Here is a 24,965-nt window from a genome sequence, read left to right on the forward strand (position 1 = left end):
AGTCAGACGTGGAAAAAGCCCAAGTGTCCATCAACAGATGCATAGATAAACAATATAGTATACACAAATACAATGGAATATTCTTTAGCTACAAAAAAGAAGTTCTGATACATGCTACGACACTGATGAACCTTCAAAATGTTACGCTAAGACACACACAAAAAGTATGATTCCACTTACATGAAATATCTAGAATAAGCAAATTCACAGAGACAGAAAGTAGAGTTTACCAGGGGTTGGGATGAGGGGAGAATGGAAGTTATTGCTTAACAGGTCCACAGTTTTTGTTTGGGGTGATGAAAAAGTTTTGCAAATAGATAGTAGTGATAGTTGTACAACACTGAGTATATAATTAATATCACTGAATTGTATACTTAGAATGGTTAAAATGACAATTTTTATGTTATATATATTTTACCACAGTTAAAAAATTTTTTTCTTTAAAAGCAGAGGGAACCAAGCACTGCAAACATAAGATCATAAGAGGAAAAACTTTGGCTACTATCTCAACAGAGCAACAGTTATGACAATGTTCATCCCTGAACTACCTCATGAGCCAATTATGACTTAAATTCTGAAGGGTGGTACTGATACTCAGAAAACGTCTTTGAGCATCTGAGTTTATATAGTATCTTCTATTCTCCCAGAAAGAGAAAGTTAAACTTACCAATGCAACATAAACCTGAAAATTATACATTTAAGAGAGGATGTGAACAATGTTATAAATTCTAACTATAGGGCCTCCAAAGCAAACATTTTCAAGAAAGGTCTTCTTACATTTTGTTTACAACTTCAATGCTTCTCCAGGTATTCCCTTGGTATTCTAGGATGGAATGAGTGGTATCTACCCCTAAGGATGCAATCTTGAAAACATTTCTATTAAATTTTCCTTTTAAAAACACTTATATTGTATACATGCTAATACACTGTACTCAAAACAAGAGACACCTCAAACTGGCATCTCCAAACATCTCCCTTCCTCCATGCCCCTGCCCCATACAGAGAGGGTTAAATGGATTCTCTAATTTCCTGTCTTTGTTAATGGCACCACAAACTTCCTAATTCACAACTCAAAATCTTCATCACCTTTGAATTCTCCTCTCTCATGCCCAATCTCTTATCAAGGATTGATGATTTTTGCTTTGCAATATCTTTCCCATCTCCTTCTTCCCTCCTAGCTTCTTGCTGATATCTAAAGTCTGGCCTTTATTACTTCAGACTTGGACTGCTATAGCCTCTTAACTGGTCTTCCAGTCACCAATGTCTCTCTTCTCAAACCCATACGCTACCGTCTTCCTAAATACTACTTTCATCGTTTTCTCACTAGACTGTAACCCATATCATGGCAGGGATTCATTCATCTTTGAGAACATTGCATAACCAGGCATATGCAATGGTTAGTTAATTCATCAATGTCTGTTGAATGAATTAATGAATATATAAGTCACATCACTTTCCTTCTGAAAACTTTCATCAATTTCCCACTGTCCATAACAGAAGTTACAAACTCAAATACTGGAATACCTACTGGGGCCAGGCAGAAAATATAAGTAAGTAAAGGTGTGTGTAATCAACAGGAAGTTGTGGGGACTGTGTAAACTGGAAAGCACATGTCCCATCTTGTCCCCTCTAAAGGGTAAGTTGCTTGCTGTTCCCACAAATTGCTGCCATGATGAAATACAAGCTCAGTATTGCCAGGTCTTCTGATTTTTGAAAATAAGCTAAAAGCACAGATTTCTATGTAGAATCTGGTTTTTAAAATAGTGACAACTAATTCCATTAAAAAAACAAAAAACAAAAACAAAACTCAAAAAACCACCATGCAGGCCAAACAAAACATATCTATGGGCTAAATCCAGCTCTCAAGTTTCAAGTTGGTGACTCTGCTCTGTAGGATTAAAAGACAAACTTCTTGCCTAACATTCTAAGTCCCAGCCTACCTCAACCAAAGTTTTTTGCCCACTACTTTCATACAAAAACCCTTTGCTCTAAGCACACATCAGAGCCACCTGGAGGGCTTGTTAAAACATGGATTGCTGGGGGAATTCCCTCTCGGTCCAGTGGCTAAGACTCTGCACTCCCAATGCAGGGGGCCCAGGTTCAATCCCTGGTCAGGGAACTAGATCCCACATGCCGCCAAGTAAAGATTCTACACACCGCAATGAAGATCCCATGTGCTGCAACTAAGACCCGGCACAGCCAAATAAATAAATAAATATTTAAAAACAACCAAAAAACATAGATCGCTGGGCTTCACTGTCAGCATTTCCAATTCAATAGGTCTCAAGTTGGGACTGAGAATCTGCATTTCTAACAAGTTAGCAGATGATGCTGATACTACTGGTGCGTGGACCACACTTCGGGAACCGTTACTCTAGTTAAATTACTCCTTGTCTCAAGCACACGCTGATTTTGCTCATTTGTTCTACCTTCCCAGAAAGCCTTCCCTTTTACTTTCAGCCTACCTCCTCCTGTAAACTTTCTGATAGTCTTTCATGCCTGCAAATTCCTGTAGCACGTAGGGTCCATATCATCTCCGCTTTATCCATCACTGCTTGGTGAATTTTATTGTTAACTGTTTGTGCATAGCTTCCAATGAGGAAGCTATGTGTATTGTATATTCTCAGAGGTCAATGTCCAGGTCAGCATGTTATACACCTGACTGTAAGCCACTTGAAGGCAGGGCCCTGTCTTGTCTCCCACTGTACCCCTCAAGCTATCAGAGCCTGGTATTCAGTTGGTACTGTACCTACTAAACATTTCTTAAATGAATGAACATTTGACAGATCCATGAAATGAAAAGTGCAGATAAGCAGGTTTGAAATTTGGGTATATGACTTTTTTTTTTCTATATAATTTATTTATTATTTATTTGGCTGCATCAGGTCTTAGTTGCAGCACACAGGATCTTTGCTGCAGCGCAGGCTCTTCGTTGCAGCATGCGGGATTCTCTCTAGTCGCGGCACAGGGTCTCTAGAGCACGTGGACTCAGTAGTTGTGGTGCATGGGCTTAGCTGCCTTGCAGCACGTGGGATCTTAGTTCCCTGACCAGGGATCGAACCCACATCCCCTGCATTGGAATGCAGATTCTTAACCACTGGACCACCAGGGAAGTTCCGGTATATAACTTTTCTTAAAGAACTGACTTTAATGGGGGGGAAAGCGATGGGGGGTGGTGGGATGAATTGGGAGATTGGGATTGACATGTATACACTGATACGTATAAAATGGATGACTAATAAGAACCTGCTGTAGAAAAAAATAAATTAAATAAAATTCAAAAAAAAACCCACCTGACTTTAAGTCCTGTGTAATGGTTTTGTCAGAAAGGACAACTAATAAAAATTGAATATTTTGCAAATAAATTGCCAATAGACAATAATCTGTGGTAACAGATTCTGTATATAAGTAAAACAGTGAATGTTAAACTGATTTGAAAATTTATAAGATTATATCCTTTATCTCCAGGATTCCTTATCCTCTGTAGGGATGTGAACTAGTCATTATATTGTTAGGGGAAACCACTGACTGAAACCGCCCACCCTGGCCAGGCACCACAGTAACCATTTGCATGAGTTATCTTGTGACAGGAGGTCCTGGTAAGGAATGTGGAACTAACAAGCCACCACAAACTGGAAGAATTCGGGAAAAGTCAAAAGAAGAGAGGAGACGTGAGTCCATATGTCCTACCAACCTCCCAGAATCCTCCTCACTGGAATCCATCTTGGCTGAGTGATGCGTGTGCCACCAGGAAGGACGCTGAGTCAGAGTGATTGGCCAGAGACAACCCAGAAACTAACCCCATTACCATAAAACCTGAGACTGCGAGCCACGTGGCACAGCAGTTTTCTTGGGTTCCCTTACCCTCCTGCTCTCCACCCGGGTGCCCCTTCCAAATAAATCTCTTGCTTTGGCAGCACGTGTGTCTCCTCAGACAATTCATTTCTGAGTGTTAGACAACAGCCCACTCTCGGGCCCTGGAAGGCGTCCCCCTTCCTGCAACAATATCACAAGATGATAGCTATTTAATAGAATTCTATATTTGTACCACATGTAATGAAAAAGTAGGATGAAAGTAACTCTCCATGATATTCAGAAATATTGATCAGTCTCCTTCAGATGACAATAAATGCATTCAAGATTCTAAAGGGTGTGTGAAAACAAAACCCAAAACTGTTCACCTGGTCTCTTCTACTTATAAAACAGCATCAGCTATCAGGCAACTTCAAGGATGATTTATGAGTAGAAACTCGGTCTCCAAGCTAAACCAGAATAAAGTCACAGATGACTTTAGAGAGTAAACCCAATTCTGGAACTACTGGAAGAAAAAATTAGAAATAATATGTATTTTGAGATATAATCCTAAGTTCTTATTTGGCTTTTTGAGCAACTCCGCACTTGATGGTATTACAGTCAATGGGACAAGAGAAAAGTTAACATCTTTTGGCAAAGACAGAAAATCCAATTCAGGAAAACAAAACAAAACAAAACCAACCCAGGAGCAAATGAAGTACATTTACAGCTTTAGAACTACCATACGACCCAGCAATCCCACTACTGGGCATATACCCTGAGAAAACCATAATTCAAAAAGAGTCATGTACCAAAATGTTCATTGCAGCTCTATTTACAATAGCCAGGACATGGAAGCAACCTAAGTGTCCATCAACAGATGAATGAATAAAGAAGATATGGCACATATATACAATGGAATATTACTCAGCCATAAAAAGAAATGAAATTGAGTTATTTGTAGTGAGGTGGATGGACCTAGAGTCTGTCATACAGAGTGAAGTAAGTCAGAAAGAGAAAAACAAATACCGTATGCTAACACATATATATATATGGAATCTAAAAAACAAACAAACAAACAAACAAAATAGTCTTGAAGAACCTAGGGGCAAGACGGGAATAAAGACACAGACCTACTAGAGAATGGACTTGAGGATATGGGGAGGGGGAAGGGTAAGCTGGGACAAAGTGAGAGAGTGGCATGGACATATATACACTACCAAACGTAAAATAGATAGCTAGTGAGAAGCGGCCGCATAGCACAGGGAGATCAGCTCGGTGGTTTGTGACCACCTAGAAGGGTGGGATAGGGAAGGTGGGAGGGAGGGAGATGCAAGAGGGAAGAGATATGGGGACATATGTATATGCATAACTGATTCACTTTGTTATAAAGCAGAAACTAACACACCATTGTAAAGCAATTACACTCCAATAAGATGTTAAAAAAAAAAAAAAGATAGCAGAGGTGTAACCTCACATCCAGATACTTGCCCTACCTACCAGGACCATAATGATCTTGTCTGCATGAGGATTCAGCCGAGACACTCCACATTTCTATGCTGACCAGGAACCATGCAAACTGGGCAAAAAAAGAATTACAAAACCAAGTCAACAAAACACTAAATGCTTATCCCAAGTTTTAAACGCATTAGCATTCTAAACAATAAAACAAAGCATGGGACTTCCCTGGTGGCACAGGGGTTAAGAATCCGCCTGCCAATGCAGGGGACACGGGTTCGGGCCCTGGTCGGGGAAGATCCCACATGCTGCAGAGTAACTAAGCCCGTGCGCCACAACTACTGAGCCTGAGCTCTAGAGCCCATGCTCTGCAACGAGAAGCCACGACAGTGAGAAGCCCACGAACCACAAGGAAGAGTAGCCCCTGCTCGCCACAACTAGAGAAAACCCGCACACAGCAAGGAAGCCCTAACACAGCCAAAAATAAATAAATAAATTAATTAAATAAAACAAAGCAAATTTATTCAGCGAAATAAACTTCATAGTAAAACTACCTACAAGAAAGTATGAAAGGAAATGCTACCAGATAAATTGCTACATAGCAACTTCCTACTCTACTATCTGTACCATTGGATGTTTTTTACAAACATATGACTGAATAATAACATCCAGTTCTTTGGCAGAGATGTGGAGGTTCAGAAGACTACAGATTCTAGACCTACATCTACCACAGTGTGAATCTGGGCATTTCTCTTAGTCGTATTCAAGTTACAACAGCTTTAACTACAAAATCAAACTTAAAGTCAATAAAAATATGCTGTATAATAAAATAACTATAATGTACATGTAAGTAAAGTATTATGCATATATATTAAGAAATAATGTTGTTACAGTCAAATTTTCATGTTTATAAATGAGTCTACAGACAACAAAAGTTTTGGACTTTCATATGCACAGTAACCAATTTTTTAGAATGAATTCCAAATGTCAAGCCTCTGACAGAAGATGCCCTACCCTCTCTTTCCGGCAAGTTATCAATAGGGTGCATGTTCAGAACCTTAGACACAAAATCAATAACTTTATAGCTTCTATATGAGAATAAACCCCTTCAATGTATGAAGCCACCATGGGCTCATGGAAATGTGACATGCAAATAGAGGGGGGGAAAGCACCAGAAGAGGGTAAGCCACTATCATGCAAGCAAATGGTATGGCTAAAAAGATTTCCAGCGCTCATTAATATTAACACCAATCAGCATGTTCCCCCTAACCACTGAATTCAGAAACAGAAACGACGTAAGTGGGAAAAAAAGGGGGGGGGGTTTGCATCAGAAACCTCTGGAAAGGGTGTAGGGATTAAGTTCTCCTTAGCGAAATGGAGAAGGAAGATGTACAATGAAGTTTTTAAAGAAATTTAAAATTCAATTTGAAAGGGAGAATAACGCACAGCAGAGCTTCAATCACAAGTTTTCTGTTGTCCCGGCACCTAGAATTCCCTGTCTTCCTCAGTAACTCCCGGACTAACTCACTGAATGAAGGCAGAAGCACAGAGCTCCTCCTCCGAAAAAGGCGAACAGTACCTTTCAGTACTACTCCTTTTCACTGGCGTGCTGGAGGGGGGGGCGGAGGGGGGCACCAAACCAAAACCAAAACGCACCAAAATGCATGAGCTTTCAACTTTACGCGACTCGCAGAAAAAAAAGAGGGCTGCGAACGCCAAGAGCTTATTAGCAAATGGGAATCCGGGGCTGGCCCTGGGCGGGCAGCGCCGGCCACGACAGTACAGAACGGGACCGAGGGCCTGACCCCAGCACACCCCTCTTCAAGGACTCTCCACGAGGCCCCGGAGCCTCTCCCAACCCAGGGGGCAGCCCTTCTGTCCCCGCCAGGCTTTCCGACGCCAGCAGCCGCTGCCCGCCTCACCCCCAGCCCCCCTCAGAGGAGTCCTCAACTGCCTCACCAAAAAATGTTTGGCCTGGGAAGCCCGTTGGCTGCGCCATCCCTTACAGAATTAGCAAGAGTTAAAAGCCAGGAGAGGGAGAAGGAAACCCAAAGAGTCGGGGGCAGCTTCGGGAGAGGCGGCGCAGGGACGAGAGCGAGGCTGCCACGGCCACGGTGGCTGCAGCGCGAGGGAAGGAGAGGACGCACGGGCGAGACGCGAAACGCTGCAAACCCGGCGGGAGCGGCGCTCTCACGACCGCGGCGCGCCGGCTGGACCCGCCGCGAAGCCAAGCCTCCTTAGCGGAGAGCGCCCCCACCGTCGCGCAGCCACCCGGGACTGGCCCCCTCCGGCCTCCCAGCCCGCCCCGCCGCCCTCCCAGCCCCGGCCCCCGGCTGGCTCAGGCACGTCCGCCCTCGCACACTCACCGCGCGCGCGCGCGCCTCCGCGGGGCGGCCGCCCGCCGCCCTCGGCGCGATCTCCGCTCCGCCCCCTGCGCCCGGCCAGTGGACTGGGCCCCGCGGGGCGGTGTCGGGGCTACGTCACGGGCGCGTGCGCTCTCTGAGCGCCGGCAGCGGCCTGCGCGGATAGTTACGGGCTCAGTGTGCCGGTTGTCCTTGGAGACGGGGCGGGGCCTGGGCGGCGCAGAGAGGCGCCAACGGCAGCAGGGCCCCTGGAGAAGCCAAGATGCCATCGAAGGGAAAGGACGAAAAGAAAGGGAAGGGTAAAGGTAAAGGCAAAGACAAAGGCGAAGACAAGAAGAAGAAGTAAGGAGAAGCCACCCTGGGGTCCCTGCTCCCTGGGCCTACCCTCCCGGGATTCTCAGGAGCGGGCCAACTGGCGCCCTCCCGCCTCCCCTCCTGGACCCTCCTCTCTCCCCGCTTCTGAGAAGGACAGCCCCCATTGTTCAGATATTACCAAAATGCACGCCAAACCATACTACTTCAACTAAGACAAGAGTGTGAGGCTTGGGACCCTGAAGTAACTTAGATACAGCCCCTGCCTATGTGTAATGCGCTAACGAACGAGGAGGAGGCAGATAAGTTCCCAAAGAACAGAAGTAACATAGGACCGAATGAAGTTAAGTGCCAGTGGAGGGAAAAAGAATAGAGAATGCGGAAGAAGGGTTAGTTCTGACCCTAGATGTGAAGGTCAGGATAACATGTTTTAGGATATCGAAGATCCTCTAGGCCTGTGCTGTCCAATAGGGTAGTCACCTGTCACGTGTGGCCATTAAAATTAGTTAAAATTAAATAAAATTAAAAATTCAGATCCTCATTTGTACTGGCTACATTGCATGTCCTCAGTAGGCACATGTGGCTAGTAGTGGTGACTGTATTGGACAGCCCAGATATAGAGCATTAACACCATCACAGAAAGTTCTGTTGGACGGCATTGCTCTAGACCAGTGGTTCTCCGCCTGGGGTGATTTTTGGCTACCAGGAGACGTTTGTTAATATCTGGAGACATTTTTGGTTGTCACATCTGGGGACCTCTAGTGGATAAGAGACAAAGGATGCTGTTAAATATCTTACACTGCACAGGACAACCCCCAGCCCCACTCTAAACAAAGAATCGTGTAGCTCAGAATATTCGTAGTTGGGAAGCCCTGCTCAAGGCTTTAAGCTTCTCTAGAATAGGCACTAAGCGTTATTCACAGTATCTCTAGCACCTAGAAGAGACCCTGGATCATAGCAGATGCTTAATATTTGTTAAATAAACAAATTAAGGTGTCTGCTTGTGTATGCTTCAACTTGGATCTCCCCCCTCCCCCCCCGCACAAGAACTATGCTCTGGTGCTCTGGGTTCATTATTTTTTGCCTGTAGCCTGATCGATCTCAGCTATGTGGTTGAGATGATCGTGGACATCCAAAGGATCTCTGGATGATTGAAGTAGTTCCTTGGGCTTTTTTCAAGGATTCCTTTTGGTTCAAAGGAAAACATAAAGGATTTGACCAATTCAGGTAATTATTCATGTTTCCGCAAAGTGATCAGAATTTCTGAAGTGGATAGTATTGCGCTGGCACTAAAGCTTTGCAGGCTTGGAGTTGCTGCTAGATTGCCACTAAACCTATTAGATGACCCTAGTGGTTCCTAGACACATTGGAGTCATACACATTGTCCAACAACACTATATATGGGACCACAAGGAAATCCTTGCAAAGTTTATAAAGTAACTTGTTTAAGAGAGTAATGCATGCTCAATACAGAAAGTTTAGGAAACATAGAAAGTCAAACAGAAAACAAAACCACCTGTAGTCCCATCATCCAAAGATAACCACTACTATCATTTTGGAATATTCTTTTTCTTCTTTATAAAATGATAGCCCAATATACAAATTTATTTGTAACTTTTTTCCCCCAATGTATTATATAAGTATTCTTCTACAGTGTGATTTTTTAAAAAGTATAACTGTGTAGTTAGTCTAGCCTTTTTTAGAAGTGCCAACGACTTATAACATTCCTGGAACTCACTAGCATGTTTTCTATTTTTGACCATGCAGCTGCAGTGCACATATCAACAAGGAGAAACACTGAGGCTAACAGACCATATATATTTCTTATTAACTCATTTATCCAACAGTATTTGCTCATATGTGCTAGGCAAATGCCAAGCAAAACAAATAACAATAAAGAGAAAGGTGTAATACTAATATAGTAGAGAAATAGTTATATGCTGTCAATGTGTCCTCTTCCTGTGCAGGAAGATGATAAAAGTTGAGGAATCTGCCATGGAGAGAGCCAAGGCCAATGCCTCCCTTTGGGAGGCCAGGCTGGAAGTCACAGAACTCTCTAGGATTGAGTATCGTGATACTTCCCGGAGACTGGCAAAATATAATGAAGAATTAAAGAAACAGCAGTATAGAATGGAGAAAGACACAGTGTCTGTATTGAACTACCTGAAGAAACAGGATCAGGAGAAGGATAATCTGGTAGGTAGGTAGAAACCCTCCTGAGCCTTAGTAACTACCTCTGTGGTTATACTGGTGTGTTATATATTTCAAGGATTTTAATTCCTGGAAATCTCATCACATAGTTAAGACACTTCAATTGACTTTATCTCTCCTTGAAGCAACGTGTTATTTCAGAATGGCTTTACTGTCAGAATTGGCTCTTTCTTATTTTCAGCCTCATCCCATGTTTTCTTGCCTGAAACAAAGGTTGATGATCCTAAGGGAATATTATGATCAACTTTATTTTAAAAACAAGAGCATGATATATGACCTATATATATATTTTATGATACTGATAACTACCTAAGTAATTAATGATCTGTAAAGCAATTCACCGATAATCCGTGATCACATGATTATGAACCCAGCAAGTTGGATCTCTTCTTTTGGGCCTGTTGAATCTTGAATTTATCTTATTGAACTTTGTTGAAATGTTGGGAGTAGAGCTATCATTTTAAATCTGGGAAAAAAAGGGAAGGGAACTAACATTTTGGGGCCCCTGTTTGTGCCAGGCACTATACTAAGTACTTTACCTCTGCTATGTCATTTAGTCCTTTTAATAACCCCCTGTAGCTACAAATTGTCATTCCCATTTTACAGAAAAAGAAATTGACTCTCAGGACAAGTAACTTGCCTGAAGTCACACAGCTAGTGGGTGGAACTTAGGTGTGACTTAAATTCTTCTCTTTCCCATCTGCTTCTATGAGTCCCATGGACGCCCAAGGAAATTTACACCATGCTTCATTCCCATGTATGTTTTTGTATTTTTACTATTTATGTATTATACATCCACAAATAATACATATTATAGTCTTGTTTTAAAATTTATATTAGTAGTGTCATATTGTACATATCTTTTGCAACTTCTCTTTTTTTTTTTTTTGCGGTACGCGGGCCTCTCACTGCTGTGGTCTCTCCTGCTGCGGAGCACAGGCTCTGGACACGGAGGCTCAGAAGCCATGGCTCACAGGCCCAGCCGCTCCGCAGTATGTGGGATCCTCCCAGACCGGGGCACGAACCCGCGTCCCCTGCACCGGCAGGCAGACTCTCAACCACTGTGGCACCAGGGAAGCCCGCAACTTATCTTTTTTATAAAACATGTTTTGTGGTATATTTACAAAAATCACATGATTCAGTTCATTGTTAAGAAGTTGATAATGAGCATGCTTTATTTTTTCATTCATTATTAACTGCTTTATAATATTACATCAAATAAATAAATAAACCAAAATTTATTTGTTCATACCACCCTATGGGTCAGTTAGACTCCATTTTTTCATTATTACAAATAGACCTTCAGTAAACATTCTTGTGTATGTCTGCTTGTGCCCATGTGTGAGAGTTTCTCTAGAGTAGACACTTAGGAGTTAAATTACTATATTATGAGGTATGCATCATTTCAACTTCACAAGGGTTTAAATTGAACTCCAAAGAGGTTATACCAATTTATACTTTCACAAGCAATGTATTAAAGTGAGTTCCCATTTATCCACATTTTTGTGAACACTTGATATATATATTTTTTAATTTATTTATTTTATTTTATTTATTTTTGGCTGCATTGGGTCTTCGTCACTGCGTGTGGGCTTTCTCTAGTTGTGGCGAGCGGGGGCTACTCTTCGTTGTGGTGTGCGGGCTTCTCATTGTGGTGGCTTCTCTTGTTGCAGAGCACGGGCTCTAGGCGCGCGGGCTTCAGTAGTTGTGGCACGTGGGCTCAGTAGTTGTGGCTCACGGGCTCTAGAGCACAGGCTCAGTAGTTGTGGCACACGGGCTTAGTTGCCCCACGGCATGTGGGATCTTCCCGGACCAGGGCTCGAACCCATGTCCCCTGCGTTGGCAGGCGAATTCTTAACCACTGTGCCACCAGGGAAGCCCAAAACATTTGATATTATAGTTAATAATTTTTGCTCAATTTTATGTGTATAAATTGGTATGTCACTTTAATTTGTATTTTTCTGATTACTAGTCGCTTGAGCATCTTTTATATGTTCCTTAACCCATTTTTTATTGTTTTTATGTGTTTGCTTCAGTATACATATTGGAGTGATGCAGATGCAAATTCTGTATCATAAGGATGACATGCAAATTCATGAATCATTCCATAATTTTTTTCAAATGCCACATTTTCAGGGAGACCCTTGCTCACTACCCTGTTTAAAATTAAAACCATCTCCCTTACTTTATTTTCTTGGTAATATTTATTACCTTTTGTCATACTATATGCATGTTACTTATGTATTTCTTTTCTCTTTTCCTAATTAGAATGAAACAACACAGAAGTAAAGAATTGGGGGTCTTTTTAAATTGTCATTGAGTGCTGTATCTCCAGCATCTAGTATGGGCCTGGCACATAGTAGGCACTCATTAAAATTTTTTTGCATGTGTGAATGAATGGCTTGTGATTGCACTGATACTTTGAAAAAGTTAATAGAAATCAAAACTAAGATCAAGATGATATTGGAAGCATATCAGAGAAATCGGACAACTGAACATTTGTGTGGATTTTGTGTGTTTTTTTAAATAAAGTAATTTTTTTGTACATTACTTTTTTTTAACCCTCTTTCCTAGGCGACTTCCATTTTTAAAATTACTCTTTGAATAGTATGCATTATTAAAATTGTCTGCTATAAAGTATTATTCTAAAATAAGCCTTTAGGCCAGCCATGCAAATAATTTTCAAAATTCATTATATAGAAGCTTTGTGGTCTGCGTTAGCTAATTGATATTGGTCTGCATTTATCAGTATCACTGATATTTCCTGATTTTCATCTGCCTCCATGTATCAAAGACCAGCATCTGGCTGTAGCAAATACATAATTTTCTCACAATCATAGATACCCATTAAAACCAAAGAAACTACTTTGGGAGGAAGAAGTAGAATAGATTCAATATACCCTGGTCAATTAGCTCTCTTAGAGTTTTGTTACTCATTCTACTATATCCTAGAAATGTGTTATTTGCTTAAACTTTATTTAAACTGTTTAGTCTTCATGTTAATTATAGAAATATTAGAAGTGAAGTGTGTTTTGAAAACTATTATATCTTGGACAAAATTAGGAGATTTCACTTATTGGTTTTGGTATTTAAGGCTTTGTTAAATCAACACAAAATAAATTTAATTATATTTTACACCTGTCCTACATGACTGAGGACTGTCTCAATTTATTTTAACACATTTTCAGGGTTTCCTTAAACTATTCTAAGATTATTTACAACAGTATTTCACTTCTGTATCTTCTGATTCTATAACCACGTCAAGGAATTTTTAGTTTAAAAAGCTACTCAGATTTCCTACTAAAACATACCAGCACCTTGGAGAAATGATTGATTCTAAGAGTGGAGCAGGGAGAGTGAAAAATGAATTTGAACTAAAAAATGAATTTGGAATATCTTGTGACAGGAAGTCAGTAAAAAAAAAATTAAAGGACACGGCAGGTAGCTTGAAGGGGCTCCCACTGACCAAATCTGGGACATTCAAAATAAATAATGACAGTAATAAATTATAACTGAATAAAATGAGTCCATGAGTGCATACAACTAATAGATAAACACATACATTAATAAATAAGGGAGAGGGACTTCCCTGTGGCGCAGTGGTTAGGAATCTTCCTGCCAATGCAGAGGACACAGGTTCGAGCCCTGGTCTGGGAAGACCCCACATGCCATGGAGCAACTAATCCCATGTGCCACAACTACTGAACCTGCGCTCTAGAGCCCGCGAGCCACAACTACTGAGCCCGTGCACCTACAGCCTGTGCTCTGCAACAAGAGAAGCCACCGCAACGAGAAGCCCGTGCACTGCAACGAAGAGCAGCCCCCACTCACCACAACTAGAGAAAGCCTGCTCGCAGCAACGAAGACCCAACACGGCCAAAAATAAATAAATAAATAAATTTATTTATTTAAATAAATAAATTTATTTATTTAAATAACTAAGGGAGAATAGAAAGTTTTTCCTTATAGTGGAATGCAGTAAATTATTAAATTTCCATGGAATGATGGAATTAGAAAAGTCACCATTTGGCTTCAGAGTAATAATTGGTTCAGTCAAGAACAACAGTGGATGCTAAAACTAGTGGGTGAAATTTTGATGAGCAGAGGATATTTGCATAGTCTCAAAATATCTTGCCCCAAAATACTTAATAATTACAAAAGGAAAAATAGTAACTTTTAAGTGGAGAAACCTGGCAGACACAATCTTAACCAGTTGATTACAATTAACGTCAGTCACTTCATGACTTGATGCAGCGACAAGGATACATCATCACTTAGGCAGTGTATGCCTGCCAAAAGGGCATAACCTGAATCTTCTCATGAAGAAACATCAGACAACTCCAACCCTGGCCAGTATTTTTCAAAAACTTTGATATCATAAAAGACAAAGGCTGAGAAACTGCCCCAGATTAAAGAGAGTAGGATATATGACAACTAAGTGTAATCATAATCAGGGATTACATCCTGGACCAGGAAAAGGAAAGTTACAATAAAAGGACACCATTGGGACAATTGATGGCAAAATTTGAACATGGACTATAGATTAAATAATAGTATTTTATCAATGTTAAATTTCCCAATTTTGATCATTGTACTGTGCTTCTAAGAGATTGTCCTTTTTCTTAGGAAGTACATACTGAAATATATAGGGGTATGATGTCCTAGACTTATTTTCACATGCTCCAGAAAAAACAGTTTCAAACATCTGTATCATATATACATATATTTAGATCTATCATAGAGGGAAAGCAAATGTGGCAAAATTGGGTGGAGAGTATATGAGAATTCTTTGTACTGTTCTTGAAACTTTTCTTTAAAAAAATCCTCATTTAAAAGAAGTGCAAATCAAAACTCCAAGTCATCACTTCACACCCATTAAGATGGCTACTATCAGAAAAACAAGGGACTTCCCTGGCGATCCAGTGGTTAAGACTTCACCTTCCAATGCAGGGGGTGTGGGTTCAATCCCTGGTCGGGGAGCTAAGATCCCACGTGCCTCAGGGCCAAAAAACCAAAACAGAAAACAGAAAAACAGAAAATAGCAAGTGTTGCTGAGGATGTAGATAAATTGGAATCCTTGTGCACCGTTGGTGGGAGTGTGAAATGGCGTAGCCATTATGGAAAACAGTACAGAGGTTCCTCAAAAAATTAAAAATAAAATTATCATATGATCCAACAATCTCACTTTGGGGTACATTTCCAAGAGAATTTAAAGCAGGATCTTGAAGAGACAATTGCACACCCATGTTTTTGAAACATTATTCATATAAACATCATTCACATAAACATTATTCACATTCATATAGTCAAGATGTGGAAACAACCCAAATGTCTGTTGATGGATGAGTGAATAAAATGTGTTATACACATACAATGTAATATTATGCAGCTTTAAAAAAAAAAGAAGGAAATCTTGTCATATGCTACAACATAGACAAACCTCAAGGCCATTATGCTAAGTGAAATAAGCCAGTTACAAAAGGACAAATACTGTATGATTCCACTCATATGAAGTGTATGTGGACAGGGAATGTTGCCCGACATTCCAGTAAACAATGAACGTTGCCCACTATTCCAGTTCTATAAGGATCAAGCCATCAGCCATTGCAGCCCCTTACCCCTGCCCACCACCTGCCTCCCCCCATGGTGCGTCCTGAAGGGAGTTCAGGATGGAGAAAAACGGGAAGCCTTCTGTGCTTTGGATACTGACCCTAGATAGTTAAGATGCATATCTAAGGAATAATTACAAGCCCAGATGTTGCATCTTCCCTTATATAGAAAAGCACTAAAGTCATTAACTTGAAATGCCCATTCCTTGTGATTAGTACTAATCTTTTGATGTCTGACTACATGTTTTTTTCCAGCAAGAAACTCCTGTATATCCTGGCTCCTCTCTTACCTCTTCTGAGCAGTTCCTCAGAGCTCTCTGAGAGGCTGTTTCCCAGGCTATAGCCCTCAGTATAATCCTAGAATAAAACTTAATTTACAGCTTTCAGGTTGTGTGGTTTTTCTTCAGTGGACATATCTGAAGTAGTCAAAATCATAGAAACAATGCAGAAAGGCTAGGGGGAGGGTAGAGAAGGAATTAGTGTCTCATGAACATAGAGTTTCTGTTTTGCAAGATGAAAAATTTCCAGAGATCTGCTGCACAACAATGTGAATATATACTTAAAAATGGTTAAGATCGTAAATTTAATGTTGTGTTTTTTACCACACACACACACACACGTTACCCAGGCAATTGTGATGATAGCCAAGTTTTGGAAGCTGGCGATAGCATGTTAACAGGGTGGATTATGTCCTCTATTCTCTTCTTTCCACGTCTCCAACCCTACTGGTTTTAATAGCATGTGAAAACTAGACTGCTTAATTAAGTTAGGATGCAGAGTAATTTCTTTACCTTCCTCTGTATTTCCATTTTCTACAGATTGAAAAACTGAAACAGCAATTGAATGAAACTAAGGGAAAAGCCCAAGAAGAGAAGGAAAAATTGGTATGTACATTGGTGGTCACTTACTGGTGGTCAGGTTTCTGGCAAGTTCAGATATTTAAGACACAAGGAGAACAAGTGAGTAGATCCTTTGAGCAGCTCAGTGACCTTAAAGCCCACACACTTGATTGTACAAGAGCTCAAAAATAACATAAAATTTTGTTATTGTAGAAAACCATCTGGTAGTAGTGGTGTTTACTGATCTTGAGCTCTAGGGCTTTTCAGTGGACAGAGCTAGGAAATATATAGTTTTTGAAGATTAAAATATATCATAAGCCCATACTAATACTTTAAATTCAGATGCAGGAGTACAGGATTTTTACTTAACTTTATCTGTGTCTCCTTTCTTCCTCACCAAAAACCGTGGTTCTTGATGATACCAGTATAATTGTGTATTTTCTTCAAACCTTAATACATCAATAGGCACAGAATACTAATATTAATACTACCACCAACATAAATTAGTGGATACAGTTTAAGATTTGGGGGGGACACTTTTCCCCTTAGGATATATACTGATAGGGATCTACAATCAAATTAACAAGGTTTAAAAATGATTTGAAATAATTCCTTCCTGTGAGGATATGCCACCAACTCAACAACACATTTTGCTTTTGATTTTTAGGAGTTGCTTTATAAAGTTTAATTTAATGTACAATTATGTAACTATAATTATGTAAAATATTTATATGGTTCCAAAGTAAAATCTATCAAACATGGTATATTCTGAGAAATCTAACTTCTATCCATGTCTCCACAATATACCAGGGTATATTGTCAAAATGGATTTTTGTCAACATAGGTAAGAAATGATATTTCAGTGTACTTCAATTTGCATTTCTTTTTTTCTTTTTTTTACCTTTTAGATTTTTATTAGTAGTTCTCTCTGAAGAATCAAAATAGTTGGCAAATTACTTTAGATTCATCAAGACTGTATATCCTTAGTATTTAGATCTTTAATGATGTACAACATAATACAAAACAAACCAAAGAGACTGATTTCTATGACTAGGTGTTATTCATTGTGTCATCCTAGAGCAAGGGGCTGGAGGGAGAGGCTGTTCTCCAGGGAGAACTGAGGGGGAGTGAGTGCTGGGTGACTAAATCACAGCCTCTTTCTTCCCCACTTGATGTGCTGGGAAGGGGCCAATGATTTCTTAAACTGACAACTGTTTTCTAGAGCAGGGGGCTCTAAAATCTGGGGTAGCAGTAGACTGTGGTCCAAACCAGGCCAAAAGAAACAGGCTGGGGCAGGGAAGTATGGTAACTGCCTGGCAGAAAAGTCAAACTCAGGGCCCCAAGGGGAAAAGGGCATTCTTTGCAGCTCAGAGACACTGCAGAACCAGTGTAACACTAAGTGACATCGTTAAAAGGGGAAAAAAACAAAACCCTGGAAGAAACTTTCAATTGCACTCAACTTGGATTAGAGGTCAGTCCACCCTTGCAGAGAAGGGAAACATCTAGCCCCAAAGTAGCACTGAGTCTGGCCCTCCCACCTCCTTCTCCCCAGTTCCTTTTGGCAGCTGGGCCAGGTTTCAGCTGAGGTCATATGGACCCCAGAAAGACCAGAGAAGTCTCTCTGGATGGCCAAGGTGGGAAGGACACTTCTCAGAATACAAACACTTTTACTATGGAAGGAGCCAGGACAGTTCTGGGGGCATTTGCATGCCCAAATCTTCCCCACTTTCTCCCCAGCTCAGGACCTAGGCTCATAGAGACTTGGCAAGCACAGTCTCTACACCTGACCTTCCACCCCCAAAAGAAAATCCGGAAGTGTGCCCCTTCTTCCCCACAGGTGGTCTCCTCAGGGCCTTTGGCAGCGGGGGCTCCGTGGCAGGGCCTAGGCAGGGCCTGGTCTCAGCTGGCTCCCGCCCGAGCCATGAGGTCTTCCAAAGCATTGTCCTGGTTATTGTTGTATAATAGCAGAACTTCCTTAATATCTTTCAGTTCAAAGCCCATTTCCTTAAATTTGCTCATTAACTGAAGGAACTCCATCATCTTTTCCTCTGAACACTGCTGCATTTCCAGAGCCTCTTCCACTTAAAGAGGGTCAAAGCCCTTCTCACAGAGCTGTCCATGTGCAAAGAGATAGTCGAGAATCTGCTCAATATTCTCTCCTTTCTTCTTCATGGCTTTCAAGACATACTCATATGAATAGCCCATGTCGATCACCGTCTCCACACATTGCCGCTCACAGCGTCTGCAGTTCAGAATAAGCCTGGAGACAGCTGGGAGTGTTGGGCACTTGTGACATTGAGGAATTAGGAGGTGTGACCGTGGGACAGGTATTTGGAGGTGACGATTCTTCTGTGCACACAGACAAGACAGAGAGGGAAGGCATCTGGGAATGGTTCAGGGTTGGCGCCTCTGTGCCACTGTCCAAGTTCAAAGCTGAAAGCCCAAGAGTATGATGCCCATTGAGCTCACTGGCACTGCTTTGGGTGGAAGGCTTTAGGGAATTCTGGAACGTGCCACTGCAGAAGCAGGATGTGCTGTGGAAAGTGCTTGCCATCTTGGCTGTCTTCTGACTGCTGTCATCAGAGTCAAGTTTGGGGAAGGACAGGGACTTGATATTGCTTACTGCAGGGATGGGGGGAGGGACACTTTGGAAGACAGCGACATCTTTTCACAGTTGCCCAACTGTGGTAAGGTTATAAAGCCACTGGGTTTGTGAAGAGGCTTGAAATCTAGGGTTGCCTGCTCCAGGGATGCCAGGACCTCCTCATCCTGTAACACAGACCCAGAGCCACTCTAGGCAAGTTACTGTCCAATAACTGGGCCATAATGGGTCCACTGGTTCCTACCAGAATGTTTCTCAGCTCTTCCTTCTCATCAATAGTTTTTTTTTGTTTTGTTTTGTTTTGTTTTGTTTTGTTTTGTTTTTTTTTCTTGCGGTACGCGGGCCTCTCATTGTTGTGGCCTCTCCCGTTGCAGAGCACAGGCTCCGGATGCACAGGCTCAGCGGCCATGGCTCACGGGCCCAGCCGCTCCGCAGCATGTGGGATCTTCCCGGACCGGGGCACGAACCCGTGTCCCCTGCATCGGCAGGCGGACTCTCAACCACTGCGCCACCAGGGAAGCCCCTCATCAATAGTTTTTAACTCCAGATTATCAAACGGGTCTTCTTCACACTCAAAGTCAGCAGGATTGAAACCTGCCTTTGTGTGGGGTGGGCTGAGAACTTTCTGTCTTGTGGCACTGCTGCTGACCCAAGTCGGGGTGAGGATGCTGTTGTGCTGTAAGCTGGCAAGGATGGGATTGATAGGAGGTGGCATTGTGGCTGTACCGTGAGTCTTGGAGAAGCTCATTTTGCTGTCACCCTCTGGGCCACTCTTAGAATTCACTTTAGCTTCTGCTTCCTCAGCCTCGTGCTCTGCTTCCCACTGCCCTCCTTGGATTTTCTTAATGTCTTCAGCCCACTCAATGGTTTTCTTTTCCAAAGAGAAGCCATTCTGTACTTCTCTGACAACCTGCAAACAGTCAGGCAAGGAGAAGCCAATAGGTAGACCAACTTTAGCTGGTGTTTTGAATTTGTCTCCTATCTTAAATGGGACATCATCAAGGTCACTGAAAGTCCCATGAAAATCTGCACCCAACTTCTTAGAAGCCATTTAGAACCTGAGCGCTGCTGCCGCTGTCCCAGAAGCTGAAAGGTGCTGCCACCGACCGGCCTCCCAGGCTCAGTCCCCGCTGAGCTCCTGACTGGCCCCTAGGGAGAGCGAACACCACCACCTTCAACTCTGCCCTACCCAGGCCAGGCTGTCACCGTAGCCACCGCCAGGGCCACAGCTGCCATGTTGAAGCCCCACTTCCCTCCTCCTTCCTGCATTTCTCTTATTATGAGCTAGGTTGAGCATTTTTTCATGTGGTTGAGAGTCATTTGTATTTCTTTTGATAGCCCTTGTTCATGTTTTAATTGTGTTATTGGGCCTTTTTCTCCTCTATTTCCCTCTTTTTTTTTTTCCTTACCCTCTCCTTCTCTTCCCTTTCTCCTCCTCTCTTTTTTCTCCTTCTGTCTCCCCCTTTCCTTCCTCCTTTTCCACCTTCTTCCTTGTTTATTTATAAGAGATATTGGCCCTCCCTTTGTCTCTTAGCTTACTAACTTTAATTTAGGATCAGGGATGTTATTTATTTTTCTTACAGGTTAAAGATTTGTTCAGTCTTCTCATAGCTCTTTTATTTTTTAAAATAAATTTATTTATTTGTTTTTTATTTTTGGCTGTGTTGGATCTTCGTTGCTGCACACAGGCTTTCTCTAGTTGCAGTAAGTGGGGGCTACTCTTCATTGCAGTGCTTGGGCTTCTCATTGCAGTGGTTTCTCTTGTTGCGGAGCACAGGCTCTAGGTACATGGGCTTCAGTAGTTGCAGCACGTGGGCTCAGTATTTGTGGCTCTCCCATGCTCTAAAGCACAGGCTCAGTAGTTGTGGCACACGGGCTTAGTTGCTCCGTGGCATGTGGGATCTTCCCGGACCAGGGCTCGAACTTGTGTCCCCTGCATTGGCAGGCAGATTCTTAACCACTGCACCACCAGGGAAGTCCCTCATACCCCTTTTAAAAATATCTACATCTTCTATACAAGATCAGCTCACTTTAGAATTTTTTACTTATTCAAGGCACTTGGTCTCTTAATAAAAATTAAAACTTTATGCAAAAGCAAAAATAAAAAGGGAACAACTTCTTCAAAGATAGACAAATGGCTTAAGGCTTCATATGGAACAGGACTCTGTGTGACCTCTGTTCTTTTTCCTAACTCATTTACCTTTTTTTTTTTTGCCTACAGGAACAAAAATATACTGTGCAAATAAGTGAGCTGGAGGGACAGTTCCGTCAAAAAGCCAGAGAAATTGGCATGATTCAGACAGAGCTCAAAACAATAAAACAATTCCAGAAGAGAAAAATCCAAGTAGAGAAAGAATTAGATGATGTAAGTTTCTTTCTTTCTTCCTTTTTTTTTTTTAAAGGAGATTAGAATTAGCTACTTATGTCTGCAAAGGCCTTCATAGAAATTTACTCCTATGAGATAGTAAAGGAATCCCTTTGACATTTTAGAGATTATATGGGAGAAACAGGGAAGATATATCAGTGTAGGACTGAATGCAAAAAGTCTTGATGGTTAGACTTTTCTTTTTCTCAGCTTTGATTTCTTTGTGAATTCACCAGATCTTAGCGAATACACCCACTCACATTTATCAGCAGTTAAACCTTTGGAACTACAGATCCAGAAAAACATTAGGGGCAAAGTAGCGAAGTCCTAAAGGACAGTATGTTTAGACTGATGAATGATAATTTTAGAAAAATTTAAGGCACTCTGGGTAGGGGTGGATGTGGTGAGGAAAACTGAGTACTTTCAGAAAGTTTCTCTGACCTTGCCTGCTCTTTCCATTCCCTCAGTTCAGAAAATAGTTCTCTTGCATTAACGACAATGCAATAAATGGCACAGATGAGGGCTGGGCACAAGTAGCTGAAATCAGCTTTGTGGTTTTGGGCAAATTACTTACCCTCTCTATACCTAGGTTTCCTCATCTGTAAAATGGGGGTGATAAGAGTTATTGGCTCATAGGGTTGTTGTAAGGCTTAAATGAGTTCATATATGTAAAGTGCTTAAAATAGTGTATGTCACATAGTGAGAATTAACAGTGGTGTGTAGCTCTCTGTAAAAAAAGGTCCTCATTTGTAGCATTTGCTGATTTCCTTGGTGTAAATACTTATGTTGTGGCCAATTTCAAGCTACCAATGCTTTTACAATGTGCTAGCAAAATTCCTGGTATGAGCCAGCTCTAACACGCAACTGCTGCTATTATTAGTAATAGTATCAGAAGTAGTATTGCCACCTAAGATAGCCATACACCATGTGGTATAGGGGCTAAAAGTTGGTGCTTTGAAGTCATACTGCTAGAGCGTAAATACTGTCTTCACTACTTGGGTATCTTGTTAAGTTTCCTCATCTGTAACATGGGGGTGAGAACAATAGTACCAATTTCAAAGGGTCATTGTGAAGACTAAATGAAATACACGTTTCCCTCGCTATCTGAAAGTAGTTCCTATGAAACCTTTCCTAAGCTGAAGAAGCAGTTACCATAGGACACACCTTGCTAACAGAAGCACAAAATCAAGATAAAGCACAGATGCTCACAGACGTAGTTCAAAGATATGGCAGCTTGACGCTGAGTATAGTTCCCAGGGAAGGAGTTTAGTGGTGCCACTCCCCTCGTTGCTAAGGGTGTGCTTTGCCTCAGTAACACTGCTCGCTGCTGAACACTATTTTTTTGCTTTTTGCCTTTTTCTCATAAAAGTGAAAATCCTCTCTGGATTACTTTCGGTTAGCGAAAACAGGTACTAATGTAGGTTTTTTTGTAAAAGCAGAGTGGTGTAAAGCGAACTTTCAGAAAAGCGGGGATACGTGTAATCTGTTTTACTGTAAATGCTTAGCACTGTATGATAAAGATTACCTGCTGTTGCTGATCCTGCTATTCTTATTACTGCACATTAGACTCCTAAGAAATTGTCAGTCTTATAACCGGTAGTTTGTACCCTTTGACCAATATCTCCCCATTTCCCCCTCCCCCCAGCCCAGGTAACCACCACTCTGAGTTCAACTTTTTTTTTTTGGCGGGTCCCTAGGGCTTGTGGGATCTTAGTTCCCCGACCAGGGTTTGAACCTGGGCCCTAGGCAATGAGATCTCTGAGTCCTAACCACCGGACCGCCAGGAAATTCCAAATGTGGATATATTTTAAGTTCACCACACCACCGCAGTACAAAGTACACACTGCTGCAGGAATAATCTTAAAATATCACAGTTCTGATGATGTTCTGGTCACTTCCCTCAAGAATCTTCTTCAGTAATAGACTCACAGACTTAGAGAACGAACTCATGGTTACTGGGGGGAAGGGTGGAGGGAAGGGATAGTTAGGGAGTTTGGGATTGACGTGTACACACTGCTATATTTAAAGTAAAAATAGCAACAAGGGGGGAAAAAAGAATCTTCTTTAGTAAAGAAGATTATAAACAATCTTCTCTATTGTAAACAGAATATTGTCCAGACACCTTAGCGTGAAAATCAAGACCCTACACCTACTTTGGAACATATTATTTCCTTTTCCTACACTTTCCCATACACACCACCTTTAATCCACCCAACCCGGATATTCCTTGAAGTCTTTTCTGCCTTTCTTTGTTTACGCTGTTTCTTCTATTTGGAATATACTCCTGATAGAGCTCTGTCCATTAAAATTTTACCTCTTCTTCAGAGGCTCAGCTCAAATGCGTATTCTCCATAAGGACTTCCTCAGTGTACTATTTAAAAGTAATAATTTTCTTCTTGCCATTTGTGACAATTTGGACAAAACTTGAGGGCGTTATGCTAAGTGAAATAAGTCAGACAGAGAAAGACAAATACTGTGCAATACAATTTATATGTGGAATCTAAAAACAGCTGAGGGACTTCCCTTGTGGCGCAGTGGTTAAGAATTCCGCCTGCCAGTGCAGGGGACACAGGTTCAAGCCCTGGTCCAGGAAGATCCCACATGCCGTGGAGCAACTAAGCCCGTGTGCCACAACTACTGAGCCTGCACACTAGAGCCCACAAGCCGCAACTGTTGAGCCCTCATGCCACAACTACTGAAGTCTGCACGCCTAGAGCCTGTGCTCTGCAACAAGAGAAGCCAGCACAATGAGAAGCCCGCACACCACAACAATGCGTAGCCCGCGCTCGCCACAACTAGAGAAAGCCTGCGCACAGCAAAGCAACGAAGACCCAACACAGCCAAAAATAAATAAAATAAAATAAATAAATTTATTAAAATAAATAAATAAATAATTTAAAAACCTGAACTTTGGGAATTCCCTGGTGGTCCGTGGTTAGGACTTGTCACTTTCACGGCGGTGGCGCAGCTTCAATCCCTGGTCTGTGGATCCCACAAGCAGTGTGGTGCAGCCAAAAAAAACCATGCTGAACTCAGAGTGGTTACTTGGGCTGGCGGGGGGAGGAATGGGGAGATGTTGGTCAAACGGTAAAAACTGCCAGTTATAAGACTGACAAGTTCTTAGGAAACTAATGTACAGTATGGTGATTATAACTAATAATACTGTATGACATACTTGAAAGTTGCTAAGAGAGTAGATCTTAAATGTTCTTGCTACAGAAAAAGAAATGGTAGTTTTTGTGACATGATGGAGGTGTTAGCTAATGCTATGGTAGTAATCATTTTGCAATATAGTATATCAAAGTAATACATTGTACACCTTACATTTACACAATGTTATAGATTAATTATATTTCAATTAAGCTAGAAAAAAATTTTTAAAAGATGATTAGCAAAAAAGTAATTTTTTGTATG

General features: G+C 41.6%; 2 protein-coding genes and 1 pseudogene across 25 annotated transcripts in view; 1 reads left to right on the forward strand and 2 right to left on the reverse strand.

The window, feature by feature from the left end:
- Positions 1-7,712, reverse strand: part of ENTPD5 (ectonucleoside triphosphate diphosphohydrolase 5 (inactive)) — a 36,501-nt gene extending 28,789 nt beyond the window's left edge. For 5 of the 18 annotated variants that reach the window (XR_007475935.1, XM_049706787.1, XM_049706783.1 and 2 more), the window contains exon 1: positions 5,293-7,549. The gene's annotated coding sequence lies outside the window, so the exon portion shown is untranslated. Of the gene's footprint in view, positions 1-777; positions 3,662-3,694; positions 3,997-4,181; positions 4,263-5,292; positions 7,550-7,616 lie in introns of those variants that run through there. The other 13 variants (XM_033401524.2, XM_033400992.2, XM_049706786.1 and 10 more) reach the window with 11 other exon arrangements.
- A 44-nt stretch (positions 7,713-7,756) lies between these two features.
- BBOF1 (basal body orientation factor 1) overlaps positions 7,757-24,965 on the forward strand; it is a 39,949-nt gene continuing 22,740 nt past the window's right edge. For all 7 annotated transcript variants that reach the window (XR_007475932.1, XR_007475933.1, XM_049706774.1 and 4 more), the window contains exons 1-4: positions 7,757-7,955; positions 9,893-10,121; positions 16,564-16,629; positions 21,408-21,551. Coding sequence is in view for 5 of the 7 variants with exons in the window: in XM_049706774.1 (XP_049562731.1) it covers positions 7,876-7,955; positions 9,893-10,121; positions 16,564-16,629; positions 21,408-21,551 (519 nt within the window). In the remaining 2 variants the exon portion in view is untranslated. The remainder of the gene's footprint in view (positions 7,956-9,892; positions 10,122-16,563; positions 16,630-21,407; positions 21,552-24,965) is intronic.
- On the reverse strand, positions 18,338-20,329 carry LOC101279598 (ubiquitin-associated protein 1-like; annotated as a pseudogene).

This window comes from Orcinus orca, chromosome 2 (genome assembly GCF_937001465.1).
Source record: "Orcinus orca chromosome 2, mOrcOrc1.1, whole genome shotgun sequence".
In the NCBI taxonomy this organism is placed as follows: domain Eukaryota; kingdom Metazoa; phylum Chordata; class Mammalia; order Artiodactyla; family Delphinidae; genus Orcinus; species Orcinus orca.